The sequence below is a fragment of the Lithobates pipiens genome, unplaced genomic scaffold (assembly GCF_037356315.1).
Source record: "Lithobates pipiens isolate NorthernLeopardFrog02 unplaced genomic scaffold, aLitPip1_a1.2 Scaffold_35, whole genome shotgun sequence".
NCBI classification, from domain to species: Eukaryota; Metazoa; Chordata; class Amphibia; order Anura; family Ranidae; genus Lithobates; species Lithobates pipiens.
This window is the reverse complement of record NW_027507811.1, coordinates 25,832,332-25,858,458: the sequence shown is the minus strand read 5'-3', so window position 1 is coordinate 25,858,458 and position 26,127 is coordinate 25,832,332. Positions and strand designations below refer to the sequence as shown.

General features: G+C 45.2%; 4 protein-coding genes across 6 annotated transcripts in view; 2 read left to right on the top strand and 2 right to left on the bottom strand.

Moving 5' to 3' along the window:
• The window catches only part of LOC143956257 (uncharacterized), a 167,414-nt gene that overhangs the window by 41,067 nt on the left and 100,220 nt on the right, over positions 1 to 26,127 (bottom strand). The gene's annotated exons all lie outside the window — the stretch shown is intronic.
• Positions 1 to 26,127, bottom strand: part of LOC143956229 (uncharacterized) — a 146,715-nt gene that overhangs the window by 55,096 nt on the left and 65,492 nt on the right. The gene's annotated exons all lie outside the window — the stretch shown is intronic.
• Positions 2,325 to 13,948, top strand: LOC143956251 (uncharacterized). The gene is made up of 5 exons (XM_077466441.1): positions 2,325 to 2,514; positions 2,641 to 2,786; positions 2,903 to 3,019; positions 3,106 to 3,229; positions 10,485 to 13,948. Exons 2-5 carry the CDS (start codon positions 2,706 to 2,708, stop codon positions 11,999 to 12,001), a joined length of 1,839 nt encoding a protein of 612 aa, XP_077322567.1. The 5' UTR covers positions 2,325 to 2,514; positions 2,641 to 2,705; the 3' UTR covers positions 12,002 to 13,948.
• On the top strand, positions 19,717 to 24,654 carry LOC143956223 (uncharacterized). The gene is made up of 5 exons (XM_077466398.1): positions 19,717 to 20,578; positions 20,743 to 20,897; positions 21,093 to 21,215; positions 21,302 to 21,425; positions 22,866 to 24,654. The coding sequence occupies exons 2-5, from the start codon at positions 20,817 to 20,819 to the stop codon at positions 24,596 to 24,598; spliced, it is 2,061 nt and encodes a 686-aa protein (XP_077322524.1). The 5' UTR covers positions 19,717 to 20,578; positions 20,743 to 20,816; the 3' UTR covers positions 24,599 to 24,654.

The following is a 26,127-nucleotide window of genomic DNA, read 5'->3' as shown; positions in this document are numbered from 1 at the left end:
AGCACAGGAGGAGGGTAAGTGGGCACAGTACAGGGGGCAGGAGTGTACAGCACAGGGGGGAGGGCAAGTGGGCACAGTACAGGGGGCAAGAGGGTATAGTAAAGGAGGGAGCATGAGGGCACAGCACAGGGGGAGGGTAAGTGGGCATAGTACAGTGGAAGGTAAGTGGGCATAGTACAGGGGGAAGGAGGGTACAGTACAGGGGGAGCAGGAAGGCACAGAACAGGGGGGGGGGAGTGGACAGAGTACGGGGGCAGGAGGAAACAGTACAGGGGGAGCAGGAGGGCACGGCACAGGGGGGGGGGGGTAAGTGGGCACAGTACAGGGGGCAGGAGGGTATAGTAAAGGAGGGAGCAGGAGGGCACAGCACAGGGGAGAGTAAGTGGACATAGTACAGGGGGCAGGAGGGTACAGTACAGGGGGAGCAGGAAGGCACAGTACAGGGGGCAGGAGGGTACAGAACAGGGGGAGCAGGAAGGTACAGCACAGGAGGGAGGGTAAGTGGGCACAGTACAGGGGGTAGGAGGGCACAGCACAAGGGGAGGGTAAGTGGGCACAGTACAGGGGCAGGATGGGGCAGTACAGGGGGAGCAGGAAGGCGCAGCACAGAGGGGAGTGTAAGTGGGCACAGTACAGGGGGCAGGAGGGTAAGTGGACAATACAGGGGGCAGGAGGGTACAGTACCAGGGGAGCAGGAGGGCACAGAAGATAGGGAGGATAAGTGGGCACAGTACAGAGGTCAGGAGGGCACAGCACAGGGGGAGGGTAAGTGGGCACAGTACAGGGGGCAGGAGGGCACAGCACAGGGGGAGGGTAAGTGGGCACAGTACAGGGGGGAGGAGGGCACAGCACAGGAGGAGGGTAAGTGGGCACAGTACAGGGGGCAGGAGGGTACAGTACAGGGGGAGGGGGAGTGGGCACAGCACAGGAGGGAGGGTAAGTGGTCACAGTATAGGGGGGAGGAGGGCACAGCACAGTGGGAGGGTAAGTGGGCACAGGACCGAGCAGCAGGAGGGTACAGTACATGGGAGGGTAAGTGGGCACAGGACAAAAGAGTAAGGTAAAGGAGGGAGCTGGAGGGCACAGCACAGAGGGAGGGTAAGTGGTACAGGGGGAGTGGAAGGAAAGAAAGATACCCATTACATCAGAGTACCCCCCCTAGAGACCCCCCTTATAGCAGCACCCCTTGCCCTCTTTAAGATCCACATCATTTGTATTGCCTTACCGGCATGAATAAGGTACCGTGAGAGCCGAAGATGGGGGGGCGGAGCTGAGAGGTGGAGCGGGGAGAGAGGCACCGAGCGGAGGAACAGACTGGCCTAGCTAAGAATCCTCCTTGAGTGGAGCGCAGTGCCAGAAGTTCGGGATTTAGTCCGACACTGGCTTCATCCCCTGATGGGTCAGCGGGGCAGACAGGAGAAGTGGGCGGAAGGAGGAAGAGCAGCAGCATTAGCAGCTCTCTCTCCTTTCCTGCTTGTGAGGGGAGGATGGAAGTGTCAGCGCTGGCTCTGAGCAGCTGTCCCTGGCTGTGATCCGGAGCTATCAGTGAGCTCCGATCAATCAGTAAACAACCCGCTATCTCTCCATGTAGCGGTGAGCAGAGTCAGCACTGTGTTGATGGCGGGGGGTGCGGACGGTGATCGGTGGAGGAGAATATATTTTTTTTCATTAAAAATTGACTTTGCAGTTCAGGTTGCCCGGGCCCCCCCTGCTGGTCAGGCCCGGTACAGCAGGGCCAGTTGTACTGGCCTATCAGCGGCCCTGGGTACAGTGGTGGGACAGAAGAGCGAGGTGGTACAGTGGTGGGGCAGTTGAGCAGGGGGGTACAGAGGTGGGGCAGATGTGCCGGGTAGTACAGTGGTAGGGCAGATGAGCAGGGGGGTACAGAGGTGGGGCAGATGAGCAGGGGAATTGGGGCCAATCCTGAGACGTGAGAGTGCAGGATGGTAATTTCTCACTACTCAAGTCATTAACAGCATTTACTTTATAAACAATCCTTTTCGTGATTGAGAGTGTGAAGTTGACATTTTGTTGTTAGAAAATCGTCACGCTCAATTTCTTTGAAAAACATTTTTTCTGCACACTTCCCTCAAAAGGTTGCCTACCCCCTGCTCTAATATATGTCAGCTTCTACCTAGTCTACTGGACTACATAGCAATTCGCAAAATCGGCCGCTAGATGGGAGTGCTGAGCAGCACTTATATTATAGCCTCTATTGATTGAGCGTTGTTGCTCAACACTCCCATCTAGCGGCCGACTTTGCTAAATGCACCGTTTTACTCTCAGTGAATGCTTGCGCTCCCTCTGGTGGCCTTTAGAGGAAGCTAAATAACACATACACGTGGGAGGACACCGGACCGGAAGTCAGAGGGTGGAGCGCAGAAAACAGAAGGCTGGAACGCAAAAGGCAGGATGTCAAAATAACAAAGAGGAAGTGGGTGGAGATAATTCCAGGTTTGGAGCTGTTTGTGTCTCTTTGGATATATTTTTTGCTTTTTTTTTGGAACCCAAAAGGTAATATAAGATTTCAGTGTATTTTTGTTGCTGGCTTTGTCCTATTTTTATTATATTACTGATGTAAAGTATTGTATCATTTATATTCTAATATATTATACGATTTGTTATCCCCGTCATGTTTAGTTCTCAGAAGGTGGGGAAGCCAAAAGGTGTTGGCAGCGAGATATAACCGAGTTCCTCCGCTAAAGATGGACAGGGATGACTCCGCCCATATTAATGAGAGTATATTAAACCTCACCCTGGAGATCATCTACCTGCTGACCGGAGAGGTGAGGAGGATTCTGGGAGGTCACATGACATCACTCTTATCTCTATTAATAAAACACAGACCTGACCGGAGAAGTGAAGATCATATATTTGTACTGCTTCATGTCTCATTATCTAGGATTATGGACCCCTAAAGAAGTCCAAGGATCCCTGGTCTTCCTCTCTGACAATGAATAACAACAACAACAAGATTCTAGAAGTCACCCAGAAGATAATTCAGCTGCTGACAGGAGAGGTGAGCGGTGCCGGGAATTCTGGGACATTATCCAGTAACAGACAAGGGATGTGTCTGGATGGTGACTGTATCATTGTGTGTGTCAGGTTCCTATAAGGTGTCAGGATGTCACTGTCTATTTCTCCATGGAGGAGTGGGAGTATTTAGAAGGACACAAGGATCTCTACAAGGACGTCATGATGGAGGATCAGCCGCCCCTCACATCACCGGGTAAGTTGTCATTTATTTTTCTCTACAGTCCACCTATAAAAAAATCTACTAAGCTCCAGCTTTAACAGATACAGCAATGAGTCACAGTATAAATAAAATAACACGGAATATAAAAACGGAAAAAGAAAAGCAGGAGAGCGCTTTCTTTGTACAGAGAGGTGTGTTTAGTAGTGTCTATCGACTTTATATACAGCAGCTCTATGCCGCATTGTTGTCATTTTGATCTCCGTGTTCAATGTGCAGTTGACCAGTAGGGGGGGGGGGGAATGCTTTCAGAAGCAGTGGGGAGGGGACGTCCCTCTCCCGCCACTCACCAACGTCTTGCGGGCTTGCCGTTTTTACCGGCACGCTTGAGAAACGATCTGATGGTGCAGCCTGCTGGTCACAGAGGCTACCAGAGACCAGACCATCTTTGATCGTCTCTATGGCCTTGGAGGTCCAGAGCATCACATCTGGTCCAGGGTGGAAGTAAACAGTTTTTTCAAAATATTTTTTTTAATGCAAAAACGGAAAATTTATATCAAATGCTTACCGTAATTTTCCTTTCCTGATAGGCTCCATGGCAGCATACGTGTGGGTAGCCCCGCCTCCACGATTACCCAATAGGACCCAACTCCCATAAATCTTTGCTCCTGGCTACTATCAGTGTTCCGTAACTAGCCGACTCCAGACATTTGGGAGGGAACTCCTGCTGCCATGGAGCCTATCAGGAAAGGAAAATTACGGTAAGCATTTGATATAAATTTTCAGTTTTCCTGAAAGGCTCCATGGCAGCATACGTGTGGGAAATAACTCGCCAAACACACCCGGGTGGGCAAAATGTCGAGCAAAGAACAAAAGTTTATTTAGCATTGTCAACCGACAAAACTTGCAAACCAAAATTAACAGAAGACAGAGCCGCTGGCTCTACACAGTAATGAGAAACAAAGGTATTAATAGAAGACCAAGAGGCCGCTCTGCAAATAACTTCATGCGCCACATGGCGAGAAGCTGCCCACGATGTTGAAATACTCCGTGTTGAATGAGCCGTTAATGCCTCAGGAGGAGCCAAGCCCTTTGCTCTGTACGCCCTCTGGATGATCTGAACGATCCAGGTAGAGATAGATCTAGCCGAAGCTCGCAATCCTTTATTCTTGCCATGAGGGAGAACAAAAAGAAATTTCGTTTGTCTAAAGGGAGCTGTGACTTCCAAATATTGTTTAAGCGCGTGTCCTACGTCCAGAGGATGAACATCCTGACTCTCTGAGTTTTTGAAAGTGGGAAGCACAACTTCCTGATTCTCATGGAAGACCGAGGTTACTTTGGGATGCGATCCCAACATGGGAATCAATACTGCCCTATCTGGAAAGAAAGTCAGAAAGGGTTCTTCCGAACCTAGATTCCTAATCTCAGAAACTCTCTTGGCTGAGGTTATAGCTACCAAGAAGATGGTCTTGAGAGTGAGATCCCTTATGGACAGAGGCTCCGTAGAATCCTTTCCAAGGTTTGAGAGAAAATCCAGCACTAAAGGGAGGTCCCATTTAGGAAACCTTGGTTTTCTTTGGGGTCTGAGCCTGGTAGCTCCCTTGAAGAATTGTTGTACCAGTGCATGGTTTGCACAGGAAATACCCGTAAAGGCTGAAATAGCCGATACTTGGACTCTCAATGAACTGATAGCTAGAGGTAAATCAAGGCCTGTTTGAAGAAAGCTTAGTATGTCTTGTATTGTTGGAGAACTGCAAGAATTTTCTCTGGTAGACATATGGGCCGAAAACTTGGACCATATACGCTCATATACCCTATTAGTACTCCCGCGTCTGGAATTGAGAAGGGTTGGGATGACCTCTTCCGGACAACCAAGAGCTTCTAGCCTTTCCCTCTCAAAAACCATACCTTGAGGTTCAGACATGATGGGCATGGATGTAACCTTGTGCCTTGAGATAGCAAATCCGACCTGAGAGGCAGGGGAACTGGCTCTTGAAAACTGAGGAGCAGCAGTAGAGGGAACCAAGGTCTGTTGGGCCAGAAAGGAATCACTGCGAGAATCTCCGCCTTCTCTGACCTGAGTCTCTGAAGGAATTGCAGGATCACCGGAACTGGAGGGAAGGCGTAAGCTGTCTGAAACTTCCAATGTTCTGTGAGGGCATCTATCCCATATGCCTGGGGATCCCTGAACCTTGAGTAATATTTCGGAAGCTTCCGATTGCACGGGGAAGCGAACAAGTCGACTTCCAGGGACAATCCTAAGGTCAGGAGCCAATCGAATACTTCCCGGTGTAGAGACCACTCGTTGTTGTCCAACTCGACACGCGATAGGAAGTCCGCCTGAACATTCTGCACCCCTGGGATGTAGACTGCAGAAAGGTTGGACAAATTCTTCTGAGCCCAATTCATTATTGGCTCCGTCTCCTGTAACAGGGACCAGCTGCGAGTTCCCCCTTGCTTCTTTACGTAAGCCACCGCGGTTGTGTTGTCCAACCTTAGCATGACCGAGGCATTCGCTGTCAGATGATGGAATGACCGAAGCGCCTGGAAGGCCGCTCTTAGCTCCAGAACATTGGAGACGACTCTCTGTGATGGAAACGTCCACCTGCCCTGAGCGACCTCCGAAAGGCAGTGAGCGCCCCATCCTCGGTTGCTGGCATCTGAAGTTACCGTGACCCATGACATGGGAATGATTGAATGGTGGTTGCGCAGGTTCTTCCCCTGTAGCCACCAAAGAAGAGACGTCCTCATGGCTGGAGTGAGGAATATGCGCTGTGTCTGGCTGGATAAGTCCCACTGTTGTAGAAACCCCTTCTGAAAGGGACGAGTGTGCCACTGGGCCCACTTTACCATGGGAATGGTGGCTGACATTGTGCCAATCACCCTCAGACATTGGAGAGCCGAGAGATGGGATGCTGCAAGGGCTGCATGAATCCTGTCTCGTATGACTCCAACCTTCTCTTCTGGAAGGGCGATAGTACCTTCTGCTGTGTTGAACTGCGCCCCTAGGAAAACAAGAGACTGAGTTGGATCTAGGTGACTCTTTTCTAAGTTCAGAAGCCACCCGAACTCCTGTAGAGTGGAGATGACTAGGTCTTTGTGCTCCAAGAGCTGATCTTTGTTCTGGGATAGCAGAAGAAGGTCGTCGAGATAGTGATGGAGACGAACACCTTTGACTCTGAGAAAGGCCACAACTGCCAAAAGAACTTTGGAGAAGACCCGTGGGGACGTTGTTAACCCAAAGGGAAGACATGTAAATTGAAGATGTTGAATGCCTACTGCAAAGCGGAGGTATTGTTGAAACTCCTTTGCCACGGGAACATGGAAGTAAGCGTCCTTCAAATCGACTGATATCATCCAGTCCCCCAGATACACGGACTGCTGGATGGTAAGCAGAGATTCCATCTTGAACTTCTCTTTGCGAATGAAGGAATTGAGATGGGTCAAATCTATTACCGGCCTCCATGTGCCGTTTTTCTTTTGAACCAGAAACAAAGGGGAATACATGCCCTCTCCACGTTCTTCTGGAACGGGAACGGCTGCGCCTTGATCCAGTAAAGAGTTCACGTAGGTCAATAGGACTTGTTTCTTCTCTTTTGATTCTGGAAGATTTGTGGGAATAAATCTTAGCTTTGGGGTGCTGATAAAACCCCACTTGTGACCTGAGGAAATTGTTTTTACAGTCCAAAAATCCCGAATTGAGGCCGCCCAAACATGCCTGAAGTGGAGAAGACGAGCCCCCACCTGACAAGTTTGAGCGGGCCCAATTTCAAAAGGATTTCGCGGAATCCTGCTTGCCGGACGAACCCCCTTTTGAGGTATTTTTGAAAGAAGATTGCCTGGATCTCCATGACCTTGAGAATTCTCGACCAGGTCTATAGCTCCGCGCCTCCCTGGCACGATCAGGGCCTTGTCTTCTAGGAAATGGACGCCTTTGATTTTGAAGACGTCTGTCCTGGGGAAGAAACCCAGATTTCCCACCTGTAGCCCGGGATATGGCAGTATCCAGCTTGTTACCAAACAAAGATGACCCCTCAAAGGGAATACGGCACCAGGCCTGTTTGGATGCTGGATCCGCCAGCCATGGACGGAGCCATAACGCACGGCGAGCTGAGACTGCTGCTAACATATCCCGAGATATCAGGCGGATAACATCAATAGATGCCTCCCCCAAAAAGGCAGACGCCATCCTGATTTCTTGAATAGGGGAGTCTTTTGCTGACTCAATAGAAATACCCCTCAGGAATTCCTCTACAGAGTCAGCCCATGATTCTATGGCCTTGGATACCGCTGCCATTGCAAGCACTGGTTTGCAAGCCATTCCAGAAGTCAGATATATCCTCTTAAGGTCTGAATCGATCCGCCTTTCCAAAGGATCTTTAAAGGATACCGTATCCTCTAAGGGTAGGCTTACATATCTCACCAAACGCATGAGTGCTGCATCCACCAGTGGTGCTGACTCCAGGTGCTTCACATCCTCTTCTTTAAACGGATATAATTTCAGGATTTTTGACTGCATGGAACCCTTTTTATCCACCTTGCTCCATTCCTCGGTAATAATGTCACCCAACTCTGAAAGGAAGGGAAAAAATTGTCGCTCCTTATTGAGCTGTTTAACGAACTTTCTCTGCTTTGGTGGGGAAGTAATAGGGTCTTCCCACTTCAGAGCCTCTCTCACTGCTTTGACCAATGAAGGCACCAGTCCATAGTCAAAACCTAAACCAGGATCCTCACAGTCAGATTCACTGAGAAGGGAGCAGATAGGCGGCTTGGCTGAGAGGATTCCCATGTCTCCTGCAATGGGTTCTCTCCAGGTGGAGGAGCCAATAATTCTGACGGGGATTCACACAGCTGTAGAGCATCCCTCTCCTGCAGAGACTCCTTCACAACCCGTCTTACTATTGACTCCAAACGCTGGTCTGCATCATCCCTTTCATCTGCAGCTTTGGAGAAGCAATGATCGCATAAGGATACGTCCGAAGGAACAGGCATCCTGCACCCCCAGCATGATTTTTCCGTACGCTTGCTGGAGTGAGCAGCAGGGGGGTGAGAATAATTCTTATTATGCTGTTCAGATCTTGACCTATGCTGGCTAGATCTTGAGGAGGATTTATGGCGGTGTGATCTTGATGATCCACTGCGTCTAGAAGTGATAGGTTGTGGATCAGACCCAGAAGGGCTGTAAGGGTAAAACAGACAGAGAGAGAAAAGGATAAACAGTCAATCCTACCTATGCCAAACACTCTCTCCAATATATAAAAAGCATAAATACTAAAGACCTACCTAACATGAGCGGGCTGGCCACTAGGAGGCAGTAAGGCGTCCATATTCACAATAAACCCACAGTTTAAGAAACACTGCAACCAAAGAGAAAAATAAAACACACATTTTTTTTTTTTTTTTTTTTTTAAAAGCATTTCCCCAGCCTAAGGGACATGCTCTTACCTTAAACCGCCGCGCTGACAACCCCGGGAAGTCGCTGCGACCACTGCAAACATTCCCAGGGTTCTGACAGCTTCCAAAGCCTTTTAAATTTGGCGCCCGTGACGTCATCGCCGACGTCAGACGCGAGGCGCTCGCGCGCATGCGCGGGAACCAAGCCTCGGTCTCATACCGGGTTCGCACATGCGCAGAACGCCTGCATAACCCGGAAGTAGGAGAGAGGTTTGCTGGAACGCGGAAGCGAACGCAAATGGCATGGAGGAGACCGCAAGACAAACAAAAGAAATACACACAAATACAATGCTGCCATGGATAGATAAAAGGCTCACCACTCCACCAACGATCACCTGGCCGAACGGACTGGAACACACACGCCATACCTCCAGCAGATAATGGTCACCCATAGCAACGGGACACAGACCGTGCGCACTCAGGTAGGAAATCCTTTCTTCAGCGCTACTCTGCAAATACTCTCCATACCCTGCTTAACAGTCAGGGCCTATCGGAGGAAAAATTCTCAGTCAATCAGCCAATCGATCGTCGTGAAGTTTTATTTCCAGGAAAGAAACCATCTGGTCCTACTGGGGAGGACAAAAAAGGAACACTGATAGTAGCCAGGAGCAAAGATTTATGGGAGTTGGGTCCTATTGGGTAATCGTGGAGGCGGGGCTACCCACACGTATGCTGCCATGGAGCCTTTCAGGAAAGATCATTTTGCATTAACATAAAAGCACACAAACCGGATTGGACTTGTGTCTTTTTTCAACCTCGCCAACTATGTAACCATGTGTAACTATCAAAATATTTTTTTTTGATCTTTTGCCTTTAACCCACTTCCCATCTTATTCGCTCCTACATGTAAAAATCTTTTTTTTTTTTCCTAGAAAATTACTCAGAACCCCCAAACATTATATATATATTTTTTAGCAGAGACCCTAGAGAATAAAATGGCGGTTGTTGCAACTTTTTATGCCACACAGTATTTGTGCCGCGATTTTTCAAACTTTTTTTGGGGGGAAAAAACTGTTTCATGAATTAGGAAAAAACAAAACAGTAAAGTTATGTAAAAGATGATTTTAAACCAAGTAAATAGACACCAAACATGTCACGCTTTAAAATTGCGCATGCGCCAAACTTTGCAACTTAAAAATCTCCATAGGCGACGCTTTAATTTTTTTTTTTTACAAGTTACCTGATGAGGTCTTGGGCTAGAATGGTGAGGTATTGCTCTAACGCATGCGGCAATACCTCACATGTGTGATTTGAATACCATTTACATATGTGGGCGCTACTTACGTATGCGTTTGCTTCTGTGCGCGAGCACGAGCTTTAAAAAAAAAAAATCATTTTTTTATTTTTTTTTATTTTTTTTATTTTTACATTCTCTTTTTTCAGATTTTTTTTGATCACTTTTATTCCTATTACAAGGAATATAAACATCCCTTGTAATAGGAATAATGTGTGAGGGGTCCTCTTTATGGAGGGATGTGGGGTCTATTTGAAAACAAAAAACTCCCCGGCATTGTTTGCTTCCGCCGGCCCGGACGTGACGTCATAATGTCGCGCCCAGGCCTCCGAATGTCATAGAGATGACCATCTGGTTACTAGAAATCTCTATGCTCAACTTCGAGCGGCAACCGTTTCGTTCTCCGGCTCGCCGATCGCAGGGGTAAGCCCGGAGAAGCACCGGAGGGTGGCAGGAAGGGGAGACGTCCCCTTCCGCCACCTGTAAGAATGATCAAGCGGCTGAACTGCTGCTATGATTGTTCTTACGATGCACAGAATCATTGCCTGAATGAGGAGGACACCATAAGCAAACAAGTAACTCAAATGTATTTCTATTCAACAGGTTTACCTGAAAGACTTGAGGTGGCACAGCCGTGCCGTGCTGTAAAGGAGGAATCAGAATCTATCAAATTTGTCGGGGGAGTCAATACAGAGACAGAGAACACAACAGTTGCAATAAATCAGGAATCGGAGCACAAAGAAGATCTTGTGGAAGGAGATGGAACATTAGTAGACCAAGACCAGGCTGAGGAACATCAACAAGTCCATCATGACTCAGACCACAAAAAAGACATCGTGGAAGGAGATGGAACATTAGTAGACAAAGACCAGGCTGAGGAACATCAGCAAGTCCATGAGGAACATCAACAAGTCCATACAAGTCCAAAACTGTACTCATGCTCCGAGTGCAAGAAGACTTTTCGGGAAAAGACAAAGCTTAAAAGGCACCTAAAGGTCCACACCGGGGAAAAGCCGTTTCCATGCAAAGACTGCGGGAAGTGTTTTGCGGAGAAATCGACACTTCAGAGACACTCGCGGTCACACTCCAAGGAGCGGCCGTACCCTTGCCCAACGTGCGGGAAGGACTTCATCAGGAGGAGCACTCTCATCATCCACCTCCGGATCCACACGGGGGAAAAGCCCTACGTGTGCAGGGAATGCGGGAGGGGCTTCAACCAAAAGTTCGACCTTAAAAAACACGAGATGGCCCACACGGGAGAGAAACTGTTTTTCTGCGAGGAATGCGGCAAACGTTTTGCGCAGAAGCGGTCGCTGGCCCAACACAAGCAGGTTCACACCGGGGAGAAGCCCTACGTGTGCGCCGTGTGTGGAATGAGCTTCACCCACCGCTTGCTCCTCGTCGTTCACAAGACAACTCATTCCGGGGAGAAACCTTATAAGTGCTCCGAGTGCGGGAGTTGCTTTTCCCGAAGGACGCACCTCATCGTTCACCAGAAACTTCACGCTGGGGAGAAGCCCTTTGCCTGCTCTGAGTGCGGGAAGAGCTTCTCCAGTAACTTGCGTCTTCAAACTCACAAGAGGATTCATTCCGCCAACCACTCCTATTCATGTTCAGAGTGCGACAAATCCTTTCTCCACAAATCAAAGCTGATCCTGCACCAGGTGATTCATACCGGGGAGCGGCCATTTGCATGCCCCGATTGCGGGAAGTGTTTTCCTCGTAAGGGAGAACTGACTGTTCACCAGCGGAGGCATCTGGTCGAGAAGCCGTATTCGTGTTCCTGGTGTGGAAAATCCTTCCACTTGAACTCGGCGCTGGTCAACCACCAACGAATCCACACGGGGGAACGGCCTTATACTTGTTCCGAATGTGAGAAGTGTTTCACGCGGCGTGGAGCACTGACGGCCCACCAGAGGACACACACTGGAGAGAAGCCATATACGTGTTTGGAGTGTGGGAAATCCTTTACCCAGAAGACGGGACTCAACACGCATCGGCGAATCCACACCGGTGAACGGCCTTATGTTTGTCCAGACTGTGGGAAGTCCTTTACACGCCGTTCCTACCTCACGCAACACCAGAAGGCCCACTCCTCAGAGAGTTCACTTCCCAATTAGCATACTTGTTAGTTGGCGGCATAATACAAGGGTTCTGCACTTTTTTTTAACTCTATTTCTATGGGAATGTTCAACCATTCTTCCAGAAGCCCATTTGTGAGGTCAGGCACTGACGTTGGAGAGAAGGCCTGGCTCGCAGTCTCCTCTTTAATTCATCCCAAAGGTGTTCTGTTGGGTTAAGGTCAGGACTCTGTCCAGGCCAGTCAAGTTCCTCCACCCCAAACTCGCTCATCCATGTCTTTATGGACCTTGCTTTGTGGAAGAAAGGTCTAACATTCCCATAGACACACTCCTAAACCTTGTGGACGGCCTTTCCAGAAGAGTTGAAGCTGGTGTAGCTGCAAAGGGTGGACCAACTCAATATTGAACCCTACGGACTAAGACTGGGATGTCATCAAAGTTCATGTGCGTGTAAAAGCAGGTGTCCCAATACTTTTGGCAATATAGTGTATATCCATTGGGAGTAAAGAGCCACCAGATAGAGAAAGCAGAGACCAGGCCTTCTCATTCCATATCGATGCCTGACCAAAAATGAGCTTCTGGTAGAATGGTCAAACATTTCCTTAGACACACTCCTAAACCTTGTGGACAGCCTTCCCAAAAGAGTTGAAGCTGCTATAGAACCCTACGGACTAAGACTGAGATGCCAATAAAGTTCATGTGCATGTAAAGGCAGGTGTCCCAATACTTTTGATAATATAGTGTATATAGAAGTTCAGAAACTTTTTGAAGACCCCTTGTATTATGCTGCCAATTGTTCTCCAAAAAGTTTCTGGACTTTTTTTAAAACTCTATTTATTATATATAATATATATAAATAAAAGTGAAGAAACTTTTTGAAGGCCCCTCATATTTTTTCCATTTGAAAACAGAACAAATAACATTTCTAACTTCAGACTGAAGGAGACTCCTCTGGTGAACAACCTATAGCATGCTGCCTTCAAGCATGGGTGCTTGCTTTGCAATTTGAGTTTTATGGATGTGCCCTGTGTCACATTGTGATTTTGTAATCCATTTTTGATAAATAAAGATGCGCTTTCAAAACTGCAATAACAATTATCGGTTTGGAAAAAAAAATTACACAAGGGTAATGTATCTTTCAATTTCTGTGTTCGTTTTTTTGTAAAATAAATATGTCCCTCAAGTGCATCTGTAAAAAAATGTGCCATTTCAAATTCAGATCCATAACTGTTTGAGGCTCCAGTATGTACGGACAGACTTGCTGATTTGGCAGAATCCACAGACAGCTTAACTCTTCAGTAAGACACAGAAGCAATGCCCAGCATACTTCAGATAAGGTAATGCAAAGGATGTTTTTCCAGTCTTTTTAGGTGTAAGAAGACAATGACTTTCCTAAGTCCTATCTCTGCAGAGAAATTGAAACACAATTAGGCGAACATAAAGAAGCAGGGAGTGCCTAGTTTAGGGGCTGTACTAACTTACGTTAAAAGTGATACTAAAGGCAAATTTTTTTTAAAATAACAAACGTTATACTTACCTGTCCAATGGTTTTGCACAGAGCCCCCCGCTGGTGCTCCAGGCTCCGCCCTCCTGTCAAGTGATCCAAGAGCAAGGTAACATGCTCTGGGGGGCACTTGTGCGAACTCGTTCTCCATTGAGTGCGGCTCAGCCTTGCCCCCTCGTCAGTGGCTGCGATTGACAGCCAGGGGCTCCTGCTGCTGCCTCTCTGTCCATTGAGGAGAGAGAGAGCCAACAGAGCTAGAAATGAAAGCTAGAAGCTGATTGGTTGCCTAGCACAACTGCTCCAGATTCAGGCTGTTCCTGGTGGAAGCTTCTAAGGTAAGTAAATGAGTAAATTCTCCTTTTGCGCATCATAAGCAACTGCCATAGTGTTCATGTAGTACCTTCTTGTTTACATGCCCCTTCTTGGTGGGTCGGTAATCTGGTTATTGGATAATAGTAAATGAGTCAACACCACTAGACATGTGCACTGACAAAAAATTTGTTTGTTTTTGTTTTTGTTTCATTCGTTTTTTTGCTTTTTCTTGGAAATCTGAAAATTCGAATTTTCAATTTCCGAATTCCAAATTTTTCTAATTTCCGAAATTTCCAATTTCCAAAATTTTGAATTTAGAATATTTTGAATTTCAGAATTTTCAAATTTTCAAACATTCCCAAATTCGAACATTCGGAAATTCGAACATTCAGAATTTCGAACATTCGGAAATTGAAAAATTCAGAAATTAATGAATTTATCAAAGTTTTTAGAATTTTCAAATTTCCAAAATTTCCAATTTCCAAAATTTTGAATTTCGAATATCTGAATTTTTCAATTTTTTTGAATTTTCACAATTCTGAATTTTCACAATTCTGAAATTTCGAATTTTCAAACATTCGAAAACTCGAACATTTGGAAATTTGAATTCGGAAATTCGAACATTCAAAAATGGAAAAATTCTGAAATTAACGAATTTGTGAAAAAATTTTGAATTTCGAATATCTGGATTTTTGAATTTCTGAATTTTCAAACATTCCCAAATTCGAACATTCGGAAATTTCGAAAATTGAAAAATTCTGAATTGAAGAATTTGTCAAAATTAGAATTTTCAATTTCAGAATTCCACATTTTTATAATTGTCAAATTTCCGAAATTTCCAAAATTTTGAATATTTAGAATTTCTGAATTTTCAAATTTTCAAACATTCCCAAATTCGAACATTTGGAAATTCTAACCTTTCGGAAATTTGCACATTTGGAATTTCGAACATTCGAAATTTCAAACATTCGGAATTTCAAACATTAAAGCGGAGGTCCACCCTAAAGTGGACCTTCTGCTCATTGGAATCCTCCCCCCCTCCGGCGCCACAATTGGCACCTTTCAGGGGGGAGGGGGTGCAGGTACCTGTACAGTACAGGTATCTGCACCCACTTCCGGCATAGCTATCTGCGGAAAGGGGCGTAGATTACGCCCCTTTCTGAAAGTCCCCCGCTGCCTGCTGGGAAACACACGGATCCCAGAGGCAGCGGGACCATCCTTATTGCGCAGCGCGGCTCGCGCATGCGCAGTAGGGAACCGGAAAATGAAGCCGAAAGGCTCCACTTCCTGATTCCCATACCCAAGATGGCAGCGGCAGCACCCGAGAGACGATCGAGAGATCGGCTTCGGGTGCCGACATCGCGGGCGCGCTGGGCGGGTAAGTGTCATTATTTTAAAAGTCAGCAGCTGCAGTATTTGTAGCTGCTGGCTTTTAAAAAAAAAAAAAAACAGCGGAACTCCCGGTGAACTCCCGCTTTAAGAAATGAAAGAATTTGTCAAAAATTTTTGAATTTTCAAATTTCCAAAATGTCCAATTTCCAGAATTTTGAATTTCGAATATCTGAATTTTTCGTTTTTTTTTAGATTTTTCAAATTTCTGAATTTTCAAATTTCTGAAATTTAAAATTTTCAAACATTCGGAAATTCGAACATTTGGAAATTCGAACATTGAGAAATTTAAAAATTCAGAAATTAACAAATTTGTCAAAATTCGTTAAAAACTAATTCAGAACTAAACGAAAATGCACATGTCTAAATACCACATCCCCTAATGCAGTGGTCCTCCAGCTCGGTCCACAAGAACCCCCAACAGGCCATGTTTTGGGAATTTCTCTTAGATAAATTAGCTGTCCAAAATATCAAGCCATTGACTCCGATTTAAAGCACCTGTACAAGATAAATGAAAACCTGAAAACATTGGGGTTACTCGAGGACTGAAATTGAAAACGACTGCCTTAATGTATAGAGAAAAGGAGAAAGTAGAGAAGGTGGAATTGTAACCACTTAAAAGCCTGACATGTTAGGTATCTATTTACTCGGCATAAAATCTTTTTCATATTTAAAAAAAACAATGGTGTATACATTGTGTTTTGTTTTCCTTTTAAATCATTAAAGTTTATTTTTTCCAAATATATTGTGTTAAAAAACCACTGCGCAAATACAGTGTGACATAAAAAAATTGCAATGATCGCCTTTTTATTCCCTAGGGTCTCTGCTAAAAATATATATATATATATATATATATATATATATATATATATATAATGTTTGGAGGCTACAAGTAATTTTCTAGCACAAAATACTGATTTAAAAACTCTCTCCCAGCCTGTTTGCAGGGAAACGTAAACAGGAGGAACTTCTAATCCTCTGCTGCTGGTTACATGTTAAAAAACAACAGCCTTTGGATTACAGAGTAAAATTAAATAATTAAGATCAATAAACTGGTTTAAATTGGCATGAAAATTTATATTTTAAATCAAATCTTTATTATTTTTTAACACTAACATGGTGTGGGCGGATTTCTGTCAGTCACGCCCCCCCCCCCAACCTGTGTCTTAGAATAAGAGGGAGGTGAAGCCTCCATCAATCTACATGTAATATCCCCCATTGTGTTTAGCTGGTTAGTGGGCATGGAGGAGGAGGAGCGAGGGAGGGGGCTGACACCACTGTGTATACTATACACCCACGTATGTGACTCTATAGTCACATGGGGCTGCTCAGATGTGATAGGGAGGAAATGCTCAGCATAGAAACTCACTGTAAAAACTGAGCATGTGCAAAGTTGCCAACACTGCTCTGCAAAATCCCTAGCTGAATTGAGGACATGGAGAGGAGGGGGAGATAGAGAGCAGCAGGATCAACCAGGCGTGGGTATGAACAGCGTGTAATACACCATTTATTGAGAGTTTTTTTATCATGTTTGGTTACATTTTAAAACGGCCATGAAGAGACCTGAGGACTGCTTACAGTTTAACGAGCCTTCTGAAGGAAATTATACACAATGTTGGCATCAGATGAGGCTACCAGGTCCACTCAGTAGAACTTAGAGAACATGTCAACAGAAGAACCAAGTGGCAGCCTTGCACATCTGAAAAACAACTGCCTCCTGCCGAAAAGCCCAAGCCCTTCACAGATCCTTGAGACCATAAGCTTGGATGATAGTTTGTTTTTTTAGCCACCTAGAGATGGTAGAACGAGAAGCTGGTTCCTGGATTCATCCTGGATGGTCCCAACCCTCATTGGGACCATCCAGGATGACAAAAAGGAATCAGTTATTCTGACGGAAGCTGTAGGTGAGAGATAGACTCAAACTAAATCCAGACAATGGAGGACAAGTTCCGTATGGTGAACTGGAGCCAGAGGCATGAAATAAAGGCAAGAAAGGTAGTCGTGGTTTTCAAACACCACCTCGCCCCTATGCAAAACTAGAAACGTTCCTTACAGGATAAGGCCACCAGTTGGCCTTGCAGAGGTAATGCCTACAAGTAAGACCACCTGGGAGTGAGGGTGGAAAGAAGCACAGAGAAGACCACATTCGTATCCCAAGGAGACATGAATAGGGGGAGCTACATTAAAGATTCCCTGGACAAAGGTCTTAATCCAACAGTGAGAAGTCAATGATCTCTGAAACAAGGTATAAAGGGCAGAAACATTACCTTAAATGCTGAGAGAGCATATGCGCTTCACTCCACCCAGCAGATGACGTCAACGCTCCTGGTAAAAGCTGATTGTCCTTTTATTGACCCTGTGCTGGGGGAGGGATTTCAGCAAGGGGGCATATTTGTACTGGGAGGAGGGGGAATTGTATATGGTAAGCGTTCAAAATAGTACTAGATTTTTTTTGGGGGGGGGGGAGTTTGCAGACACAAAATGCTTATACATCTTGGGGGGCTCAGTTTGGTATGTTCGCCCTGGGCTGTAGATGACCTTGTCCCTGCATTGGCTGGGACTATGAATAATCCATTCTTCTGATGAACCCTGTTGCCAGAGGTAAGTAGAGATTAGGAAAACGAATTCTACGACTTTATCTTAAGGGATACCAAAGAGCATCTTACCATCAATGGGCATGAGCGCCACAAAGCCCTTATAGTGGTGACAGCTAGAAGCATAATTATAGATGAAATGCTAAGAAATCTGACAAGACCTTCATTTTATGCACGGTGGGAGTTACCTGTGACCGGTCTATCTGACTTCAAGGCTTCCCCTACATTGTCAGACCATACCTCCATAGCCCTAGTAATTGAGGCTGATGCAATGGAAGGCTTACAGACTGCTCCAGTGGCCTAAAAGCTGAAATCGAACAATCCTTAAAAATTCACCTTGCAGTGGGGCTCCCACCAAACTGTAATGGATAAATGCTCTTTTTTTCCTAGGTGGTGATGATTAAGGTGAAGTACTTATTGAATTCATTGCTCTCCCAGCAGGGGAGGGCACTTGTCTGCTCTCTGATGTGCCCAGAATGTAGGCGGGCTCTTGCCCGTCTACTGTACAATGCAAGACCACGTGAAAGCCACACAGAAATAAGACCTACCGGGGCAAGAAGAAGGTAGAAAAAAGACAATTTCAGAGTTCCAGTTTTCAAGTTTGGTGTTCTGAGATATTATAAATTTGTATTCCGAGTTTCCTGTTCCGATTTCCGTGATCTGGGATTTGAGATCTGTGTTCCGAGTTCCAAATTCCAAATTCCATGTTCTAAATTCTAAGATCAGTGCTCCAAAATCTGAGTTTCCGAGGTCCATGTTCTAACTTCCATGTTCCAAGTTCCAAAATTTCCATATCTTAATTCCAAGTTCAGTGTTCTTAGATCCAAATTCCGAATTCTGAGTTCTGTCTTCTGAGTTACAAACTCCAAGCTCCAAATTCAATTTTCCAAATTCTGAGATCCAAGTTCTGTGTTTTGAGTTCGGTGATCTGAACTCCAAATTCCAAGATCCAAGTCCTGATTTGCGTGTGCTCATTACCACATTCCAAATTCTAAGATCCAAGTTCTGTTTTGAGTTCATAGATCCGTGTTCCAAATTTGGAGATCCAAGTTCCACGTTTCGAGATCAGTGTTCTGAGTTCTTAATTACGACATCCATGTCCTGGTTTGCGTGTTCTGAGTACCATATTTCAGATTCTGAGATCCAAGTTCTGTGTTTCGAGTTCAGTAATCCGGGTTCCAAATTCCAAGATCCAAGTCCTGGCTTGTGTGTTTGGAGTACCATGTTCCAAATTCTGAGGTCCAAGTTCCGTGTTTTAAGTTCAGTGATCCGAGCTCCAAATTCGAGTCCCGGCTTGCGTGTTCCAAATATCATGTTCCAAATTCTGAGAACCAAGTTCTGGTTTGCGTGATCTGAGTAGCATGTTCCAAATTTGGAGATCCAAGTTCTGCTTTTAGCCCCTGTACACACAGTCGGACATTCTGCCAACCAAATCCTTCGGATTTTGCCTGTCGGATCTTGTCCGAAACTGTTGCATACACACGGTCGGACTAAGTTGTCAAAAATCTGATCATTCAGAACGGGATGACATAATTTCGTTACGATGGGACTAGTAGCCAATAGCTTTGATGTAGGAATTTGATCTGAGCATGCGTGGCACTTGGTCTGATCAAAATTCTCTACACATGATCGGAGTATGTCCAATCGAACCAGTTGGTCGGAAAATATTTCCAACATGTTGGAAAATTGGGTCCGACGGATATTCCGACGGAATCAGTCCGATGCATACCACACACAGTCGGATTATCCGACAACACGGTCCGATAAGACGCATTCCGACGGATTCTCCGACCGTGTGTACAAGGGCTTAGAGTTCAGTGTTCTTAGTTCTTAATTACAAAATCCAAGTCCTGGTTTGCGTGTTCTGAGTACCATATTTCAAATAATCCAAGTTCCAAATTCCAAGATCCAAGTCCTGATTTGCGTGTTCTGAGTACAATATTTTAAATTGAGATCCAAGTTCTGTGTTTCGAGTTCAGTAATCCGACTTACAAATTCCAAGATCCAAGTCCTGGCTTCAGTTTTCTTAGTACCATGTTCCAAATTCTGAGATCCAAGTTTCAAATTCAGTGATCCGAGTTCCAAATTTTTAGATCCAAGTCCTGGCTTGTGCGTTCGGAGTACCCAGTTCCAAATTCTTAGGTCCAAGTTCCCGTGGTTTTAAGTTCAATTAAAGGAGCTCTGAATTCTGAGTCCTGGCTTGCGTGTTCCAAGTATCATGTTCCAAATTCTGAGATCAAAGTTCTGTTTCGAGTTCAGTGTTTTAAGTTCCGAATTCCAAGATCCAACTCCTGGCTTGCGTGTTCTGAGTACCATGTTACAAATTCGGACACCCAAGTGCTGAATTCCGAGTACCAAGTTCAGGGTTCCATATTCTGAATTCTGAGTTCAGTGTTTACAGGTCCCAAAATCTGAATTCCCAGGTCCAATTTCTGATTCTGTCACAATAGCAGGATGAAGCTGGTGCAATGGGCCATGACAACATGACCATTTAAATAGCTGTCAGGGTGTTGGTTTTCCTATTATATCTAAAAGAAGACAGCTTCTACCTAGTTATCTGGGTTTTAGAGTTCTACATAGCCTCTATGTTTCAACATTATTGCTCAGCACTCCCATCTAGAGGCAAACTTTGCTAACTGCGCAATTGGGAACACAATACCACATACACGTGGATACACCGGTAGTCAGAGGAGTGGAACGCAAAACCAGGAAGCCTGGAACGCAAAAAAAAAAACAGGATGTCAAATTACAAAACAGGAAGTGGGTGGAGATAACTTGGAATTTGGAAGCTGTTTGGTTTCTTTTGGAAGGCAGAAGGTAATACTAATTATATATATATATATATATATATATATATATATATATATATATATAGTATTTGTGTATGTTTTGATAGCTTTGCCTTTTTTATTATTACATTACTGAAGTATAATATATTTCATTATGTCATAAGTTACTATACACTTTGTTATCCCCATCAGATATGAGGTCTGTTCAGTTTTGAAGGTTTACGAAGGTGGGAAAGAGCGAGATTTAGAGGAAACCACCACTGAAGATGGATGGGAATGACTGGACCCAGATTACTGAGAGGATATTACGGCTCACCCTGGAGATCATCTACCTGCTGACCGGAGAGGTGAGGAGGATTCTGGGAGGTCACATGACATCATTCTTATCTCTATTAATAAAACAGACCTGACCGGAGAGGTGAGGAGGATTCTGGGAGGTCAAATCTTGACAGCTCAACACCTCCATGCCATCTCTATTAATAAAACACAAACTGGAGAGATGAAAGTTATGTATATGCAATGCTTGTTATCTCATTATTTAGGACTATGGACCCATGACGAAGAAGCACAATGATCCTCCATCCCACTCCCTGACAGCAAGAAGAAGCGATGACAAGAAGATCCTGGAAGTCACCCAGAAGATGATGGAGTTGCTGACAGGAGAGGTGAGCGGTGCCGGGAATTCTGGGACATTATCCAGTAACAGACAAGGGATGTGTCTGGATGGTGACTGTATCATTGTGTGTGTCAGGTTCCTATAAGGTGTCAGGATGTCACTACCTATTTCTCCATGGAGGAGTGGGAGTATTTAGAAGGACACAAGGATCTCTACAAGGACGTCATGATGGAGAATCAGCCGCCCCTCACATCACCAGGTATGCTGTCATTTATTTTTCTCTATTATCCATCGAGGGACAGCATTCTTAACCACTTCCCAACCAGTGCACGCTGATGTACGCCAGCAGAATGGCACGGGCAGGCAAATGGGCTTACCTGTATGTCCCTTTAAATTTGCCACCCTGCCGCACCGCCGGCGGTGCGCTCGCGTGCCGGTCGGGACCCTCGTGAGTGCGGTCGCGGGTCCCGTGGACTCGATCGCCGCGGGCATACCCGCAATAGTCTCACGGGGCGGCTGAACTGGGAGATGCCGTTGTAAACAGAGATCAGTGTTCACTAAAAGAAAGCCCAGCCCCCAACAGTTAGTAACACACCCCTAGGAACACTTAACCCCTACACTGCCACCCACTGGTTAACCCCTTCACTGCCAGTGTCATTTACACAGGAATCACTGAATTTGTATAGCAGTGATTGCTGTATAAATGACGATGGTCCCAAAAAATGTGTCAAAAATGTCCGATGTGTCCGCCATAATGTCGCAGTCACACTAAAAATCGCTGATCGCCACCATTACTAGTAAAAAAAAAAAAATGCCATAAAACTATCCCCTATTTTGTAAACGCTATAACTTTTGCGCAAACCAATCAATAATCTCTTATTGCGATTTTTTTTACCAGAAATATGTAGAAGAATACGTATCGGCCTAAACTGAGGGAAAAAAATGTTTTTTTTTTATATATTTTTGGGGATATTTATTATAGCAAAAAGTAAAAAATAATGTGTTTTTTTCAAAATCGTCGCTCTATTTTTGTATATAGCGCAAAAAATAAAAACCGCAGGGGTGATCAAATACCACCAAAAGAAAACTCTATTTTTGGGAAAAAAAGGACGTCAATTTTGTTTGGGAGCCACGTCGCACGAACGTGCAATTGTCAGTTAAAACTACGGAGTGCCGAATCGCAAAAAGTGGTCTGTTCTTTGGCCAGCAAAATGGTCCGGGGCTGAAGTGGTTAAAAAAAACTGGGTTATACTTCTTCTGAGGCACTAGAAAACAAAAAAAAAATATATAGACTGGCCCTATGAGGCATAGCCCGTCCCATGTCTGGTTTGTTTCATTTTTTGCTTGTGCCCCCCCCCCCCCCCATGTGTGTGTGTAAAGGCAGGCGTCCCAATACTTTTGAGAATATGGTGTATACTGTATATTATATATATGTGTATATATATATATATATATATATATATATATATATATATTGTATATATAACACACAAAATACACACTCCTTTCCCTCTAAAGTCAATGGGTGGCCTTAGTTTTTGCCCCTTGCCCCATTGAGTTAATAGAAAGACCCGTTAGATGCAGAAAAAATGGAAACCAGCATTTAAACAATGTACAATCAAATAGGCAAATCATAGCACCTCTACCAATAACAAAACACTGAGCAAACCAGTAACCCAAATGTATTTCTATTCAACAGATTTATCTGAAGGACTCGAGATGGTACAACCTGGCCGTGCCATAAAGAAGGAATCGAACTCTGTTGAGGAGCAAAGTCTGTTTGATGAGGACGTTGATACAGAACCTGAGAACACAACAGTCACTGGAAAAGAAGAATCGGAGTACAAAGAAGATCTTGTGGATGGAGAATGTTGGACTTTTAGAACTCAGAACCCAACACCTAAAATTAAGGAGGAATCTTCTCACCATGGAAATATCCCAGTTGTTGAGAGACCTACAAGGTTTGCTCCTATTAAAAAGAAGATTAATCTGGAAGCAGAACGCATGTCTTTGTGTAAAGAAAGATCTCTTCCAGAGGTCAAAGGTGACATTTTAAAACAAAATATACAACTTGATTCTACATGGTTTTGGGATGGAGACCGGACAGCAATGGAAGAAAATGAGATCTCTGTTGAAGTCCACAGAGATCCAAGTGAAATAAATGCTCACCCAGCCTGTCCAACGAAACCACCATCGGAGACAAAAACCTACAGTAATGATGGCTGCAAAAACACCCTCACCAGCAGCTACGAGGTCCTTCAACACCAGTTGAAGTACAAAGGGCCCCGTTCTCTGCCCCGTTTGGGAGGTGGAGCAATTTTAGGCCAAGCAGAGAAGCTGGAGAAGCATCAGCCAGTCCTTACAAGTCCGAAACTGTACTCGTGCCCCGAGTGTGAGATGACTTTTCGGGTGAGGTCAAAGCTTAAAAGGCACCAAAAGATTCACACCGGGGAAAAGCCATTTTCATGCAAGGAGTGTGGGAAGTGTTTTACGGAGAGGTGGAACCTTAAGAGCCACTCGCGGACCCACTCCAAGGAGAAGCCGTTTTCATGCAAGGAGTGCGGGAAGTGTTTTATGGAGAGATCGACGCTTAAGATCCACTTGCGGTGTCACTCCAAGGAAAGGCCGTACTCGTGTCCTACTTGTGGGAAGAATTTCATCTGGAAAAGCAGCCTCGTTATCCACCTCCGGAGTCACACGGGGGAAAAGCCCTACGTATGCTCGGAATGCGGGAGGGGCTTCAACCAGAAGTTTGGTCTAAAAAAGCACCAGATCGCTCACAATTGTTTTTCCAGAAGGAGCCACCAAAAACGTCATTCTGGGGAGAAGCCCTTTGCCTGCTCCGAATGCGGGAAGAGCTTCTCCAACAACTTGGGTCTTCAAACTCACAAGAAAATACACCCTGTTGACCACTCCTATTCGTGTTTGGAATGCGGCAAATCCTTCCTCTATGAATCAGAGCTGATCCTGCACAAGGTGACCGATAATGGGGAGCGGCCTTTTTCATGCTCCGAGTGTGGGAAGTGTTTTCCCTGTAAAGGAGAACTGACTGTTCACCAGAGAAGCCATCTGGTGGAGAAGCCATATTTGTGTTCCTGGTGTGGAAAATCCTTCCACTTGAACTCGGCGCTGGTCATCCACCAACGGATCCACACGGGGGAACGGCCATACTCTTGCTCCGAGTGCGGCAAGTGCTTTAACCAACGTGGAGCACTGGCGGCCCACCGGAGGACACACACTGGGGAAAAACCATATAGGTGTTCGGAGTGTGGGAAATCCTTTACTACAAAGACGGGACTCAACACCCATAAACGAACCCACACTGGAGAACGGCCTTATGCTTGTCCGGACTGTGGGAAGTCCTTCACACGCCGTTCCTACCTCACTCAACACCAGAAGGTCCACTCGTCAGAGAATTCACTTCCCAATTAGCATACTTGCCAACAAGCAGCATAATTGGAAGCACTGCAGCATTTATATATATATATATATATATATATATATATATATATATATATATACAGTGGTGTGAAAAAGTGTTTGCCCCCTTCCTCATTTCCTGTTCCTTTGCATGTTTGTCACACTTAAGTGTTTCGGAACATCAAACCAATTTAAACAATAGTCAAGGACAACGCAAGTAAACACAAAATGCAATTTGTAAATGAAGGTGTTTATTATTAAAGGTGAAAAAAAATCCAAACCATCATGGCCCTGTGTGAAAAAGTGATTGCCCCCCTTGTTAAAACATACTATAACTGTGGTTGTCCACACCTGAGTTCAATTTCTCTAGCCACACCCAGGCCTGATTATTGCCACACCTGTTCACAATCAAGGCATCACTTAAATAGGAGCTGCTTGACACAGTAAGGTCCACTAGAAGATCCTTAAAAGCTACACATCATGCCGAGACCCAAAGAAATTCAGGAACAATTGAGAAAGAAAGTAATTGAGATCTATCAGTCTGGAAAGGGTTATAAAGCCATTTCCAAAGCTTTGGGAATCCAGCGAACCACAGTGAGAGCCATTATCCACAAATGGCGAAGACATGGAACAGTGGTGAACCTTCCCAGGAGTGGCCGGCCGCCCAAAATTACCCCAAGAGCGCAGCGACGACTCATCCAAGAGGTCACAAAAGACCCCACAACAACGTCCAAGGAACTGCAGGCCTCACTTGCCTCAGTTAAGGTCAGCGTTCATGCCTCCACCATCAGGAAAAGACTGGGCAAAAATGGCCTGCATTGCAGAGTTCCAAGGAGAAAACCACTGCTGAGCAAAAAGAACATCAAAGCTCGTCTCAATTTCTCCACAACACATCTTGATGATCCCCCAAGACTTTTGGGACAACATTCTGTGGACCGATGAGACAAAAGTGGAACTCTTTGGAAGGTGTGTGTCCAAGTATATCTGGCGTAGAAGGAACACTGCATTTCATAAAAAGAACATTATACCAACAGTAAAATATGGTGGTGGTAGTGTGATGGTCTGGGGCTGTTTTGCTGCTTCAGGACCTGGATGACTTGCCGTGATAAAAGGAACTATGAATTCTGCTGTCTACCAAGAGATCCTGAAGGAGAATGTCCGACCATCTGTTCGTGTACTCAAGCTGAAACGAACTTGGGTTCTGCAGCAGGACAATGATCCTAAACACACCAGCAAGTCCACCACGAATGGCTGAAGAAAAACAAAATGAAGACTTTGGAGTGGCCTAGCCAAAGTCCTGACCTGAATCCTATTGAGATGTTGTGGTATGACCTTAAAAAGGCCGTTCATGCTCGAAAACCCTCTCATGTAACTGAATTAGGACAATTCTGCAAAGATAAGTGGGCCAAAATTCCTCCAGGACGCTGTAAAAGCCTCATTGCACGTTATCGCAAACGCTTGGTTGCAGTTGTTGCTGCTAAGGGTGGCCCAACCAGTTATTAGGTTTAGGGGGCAATCACTTTTTCACACAGGGCCATGAT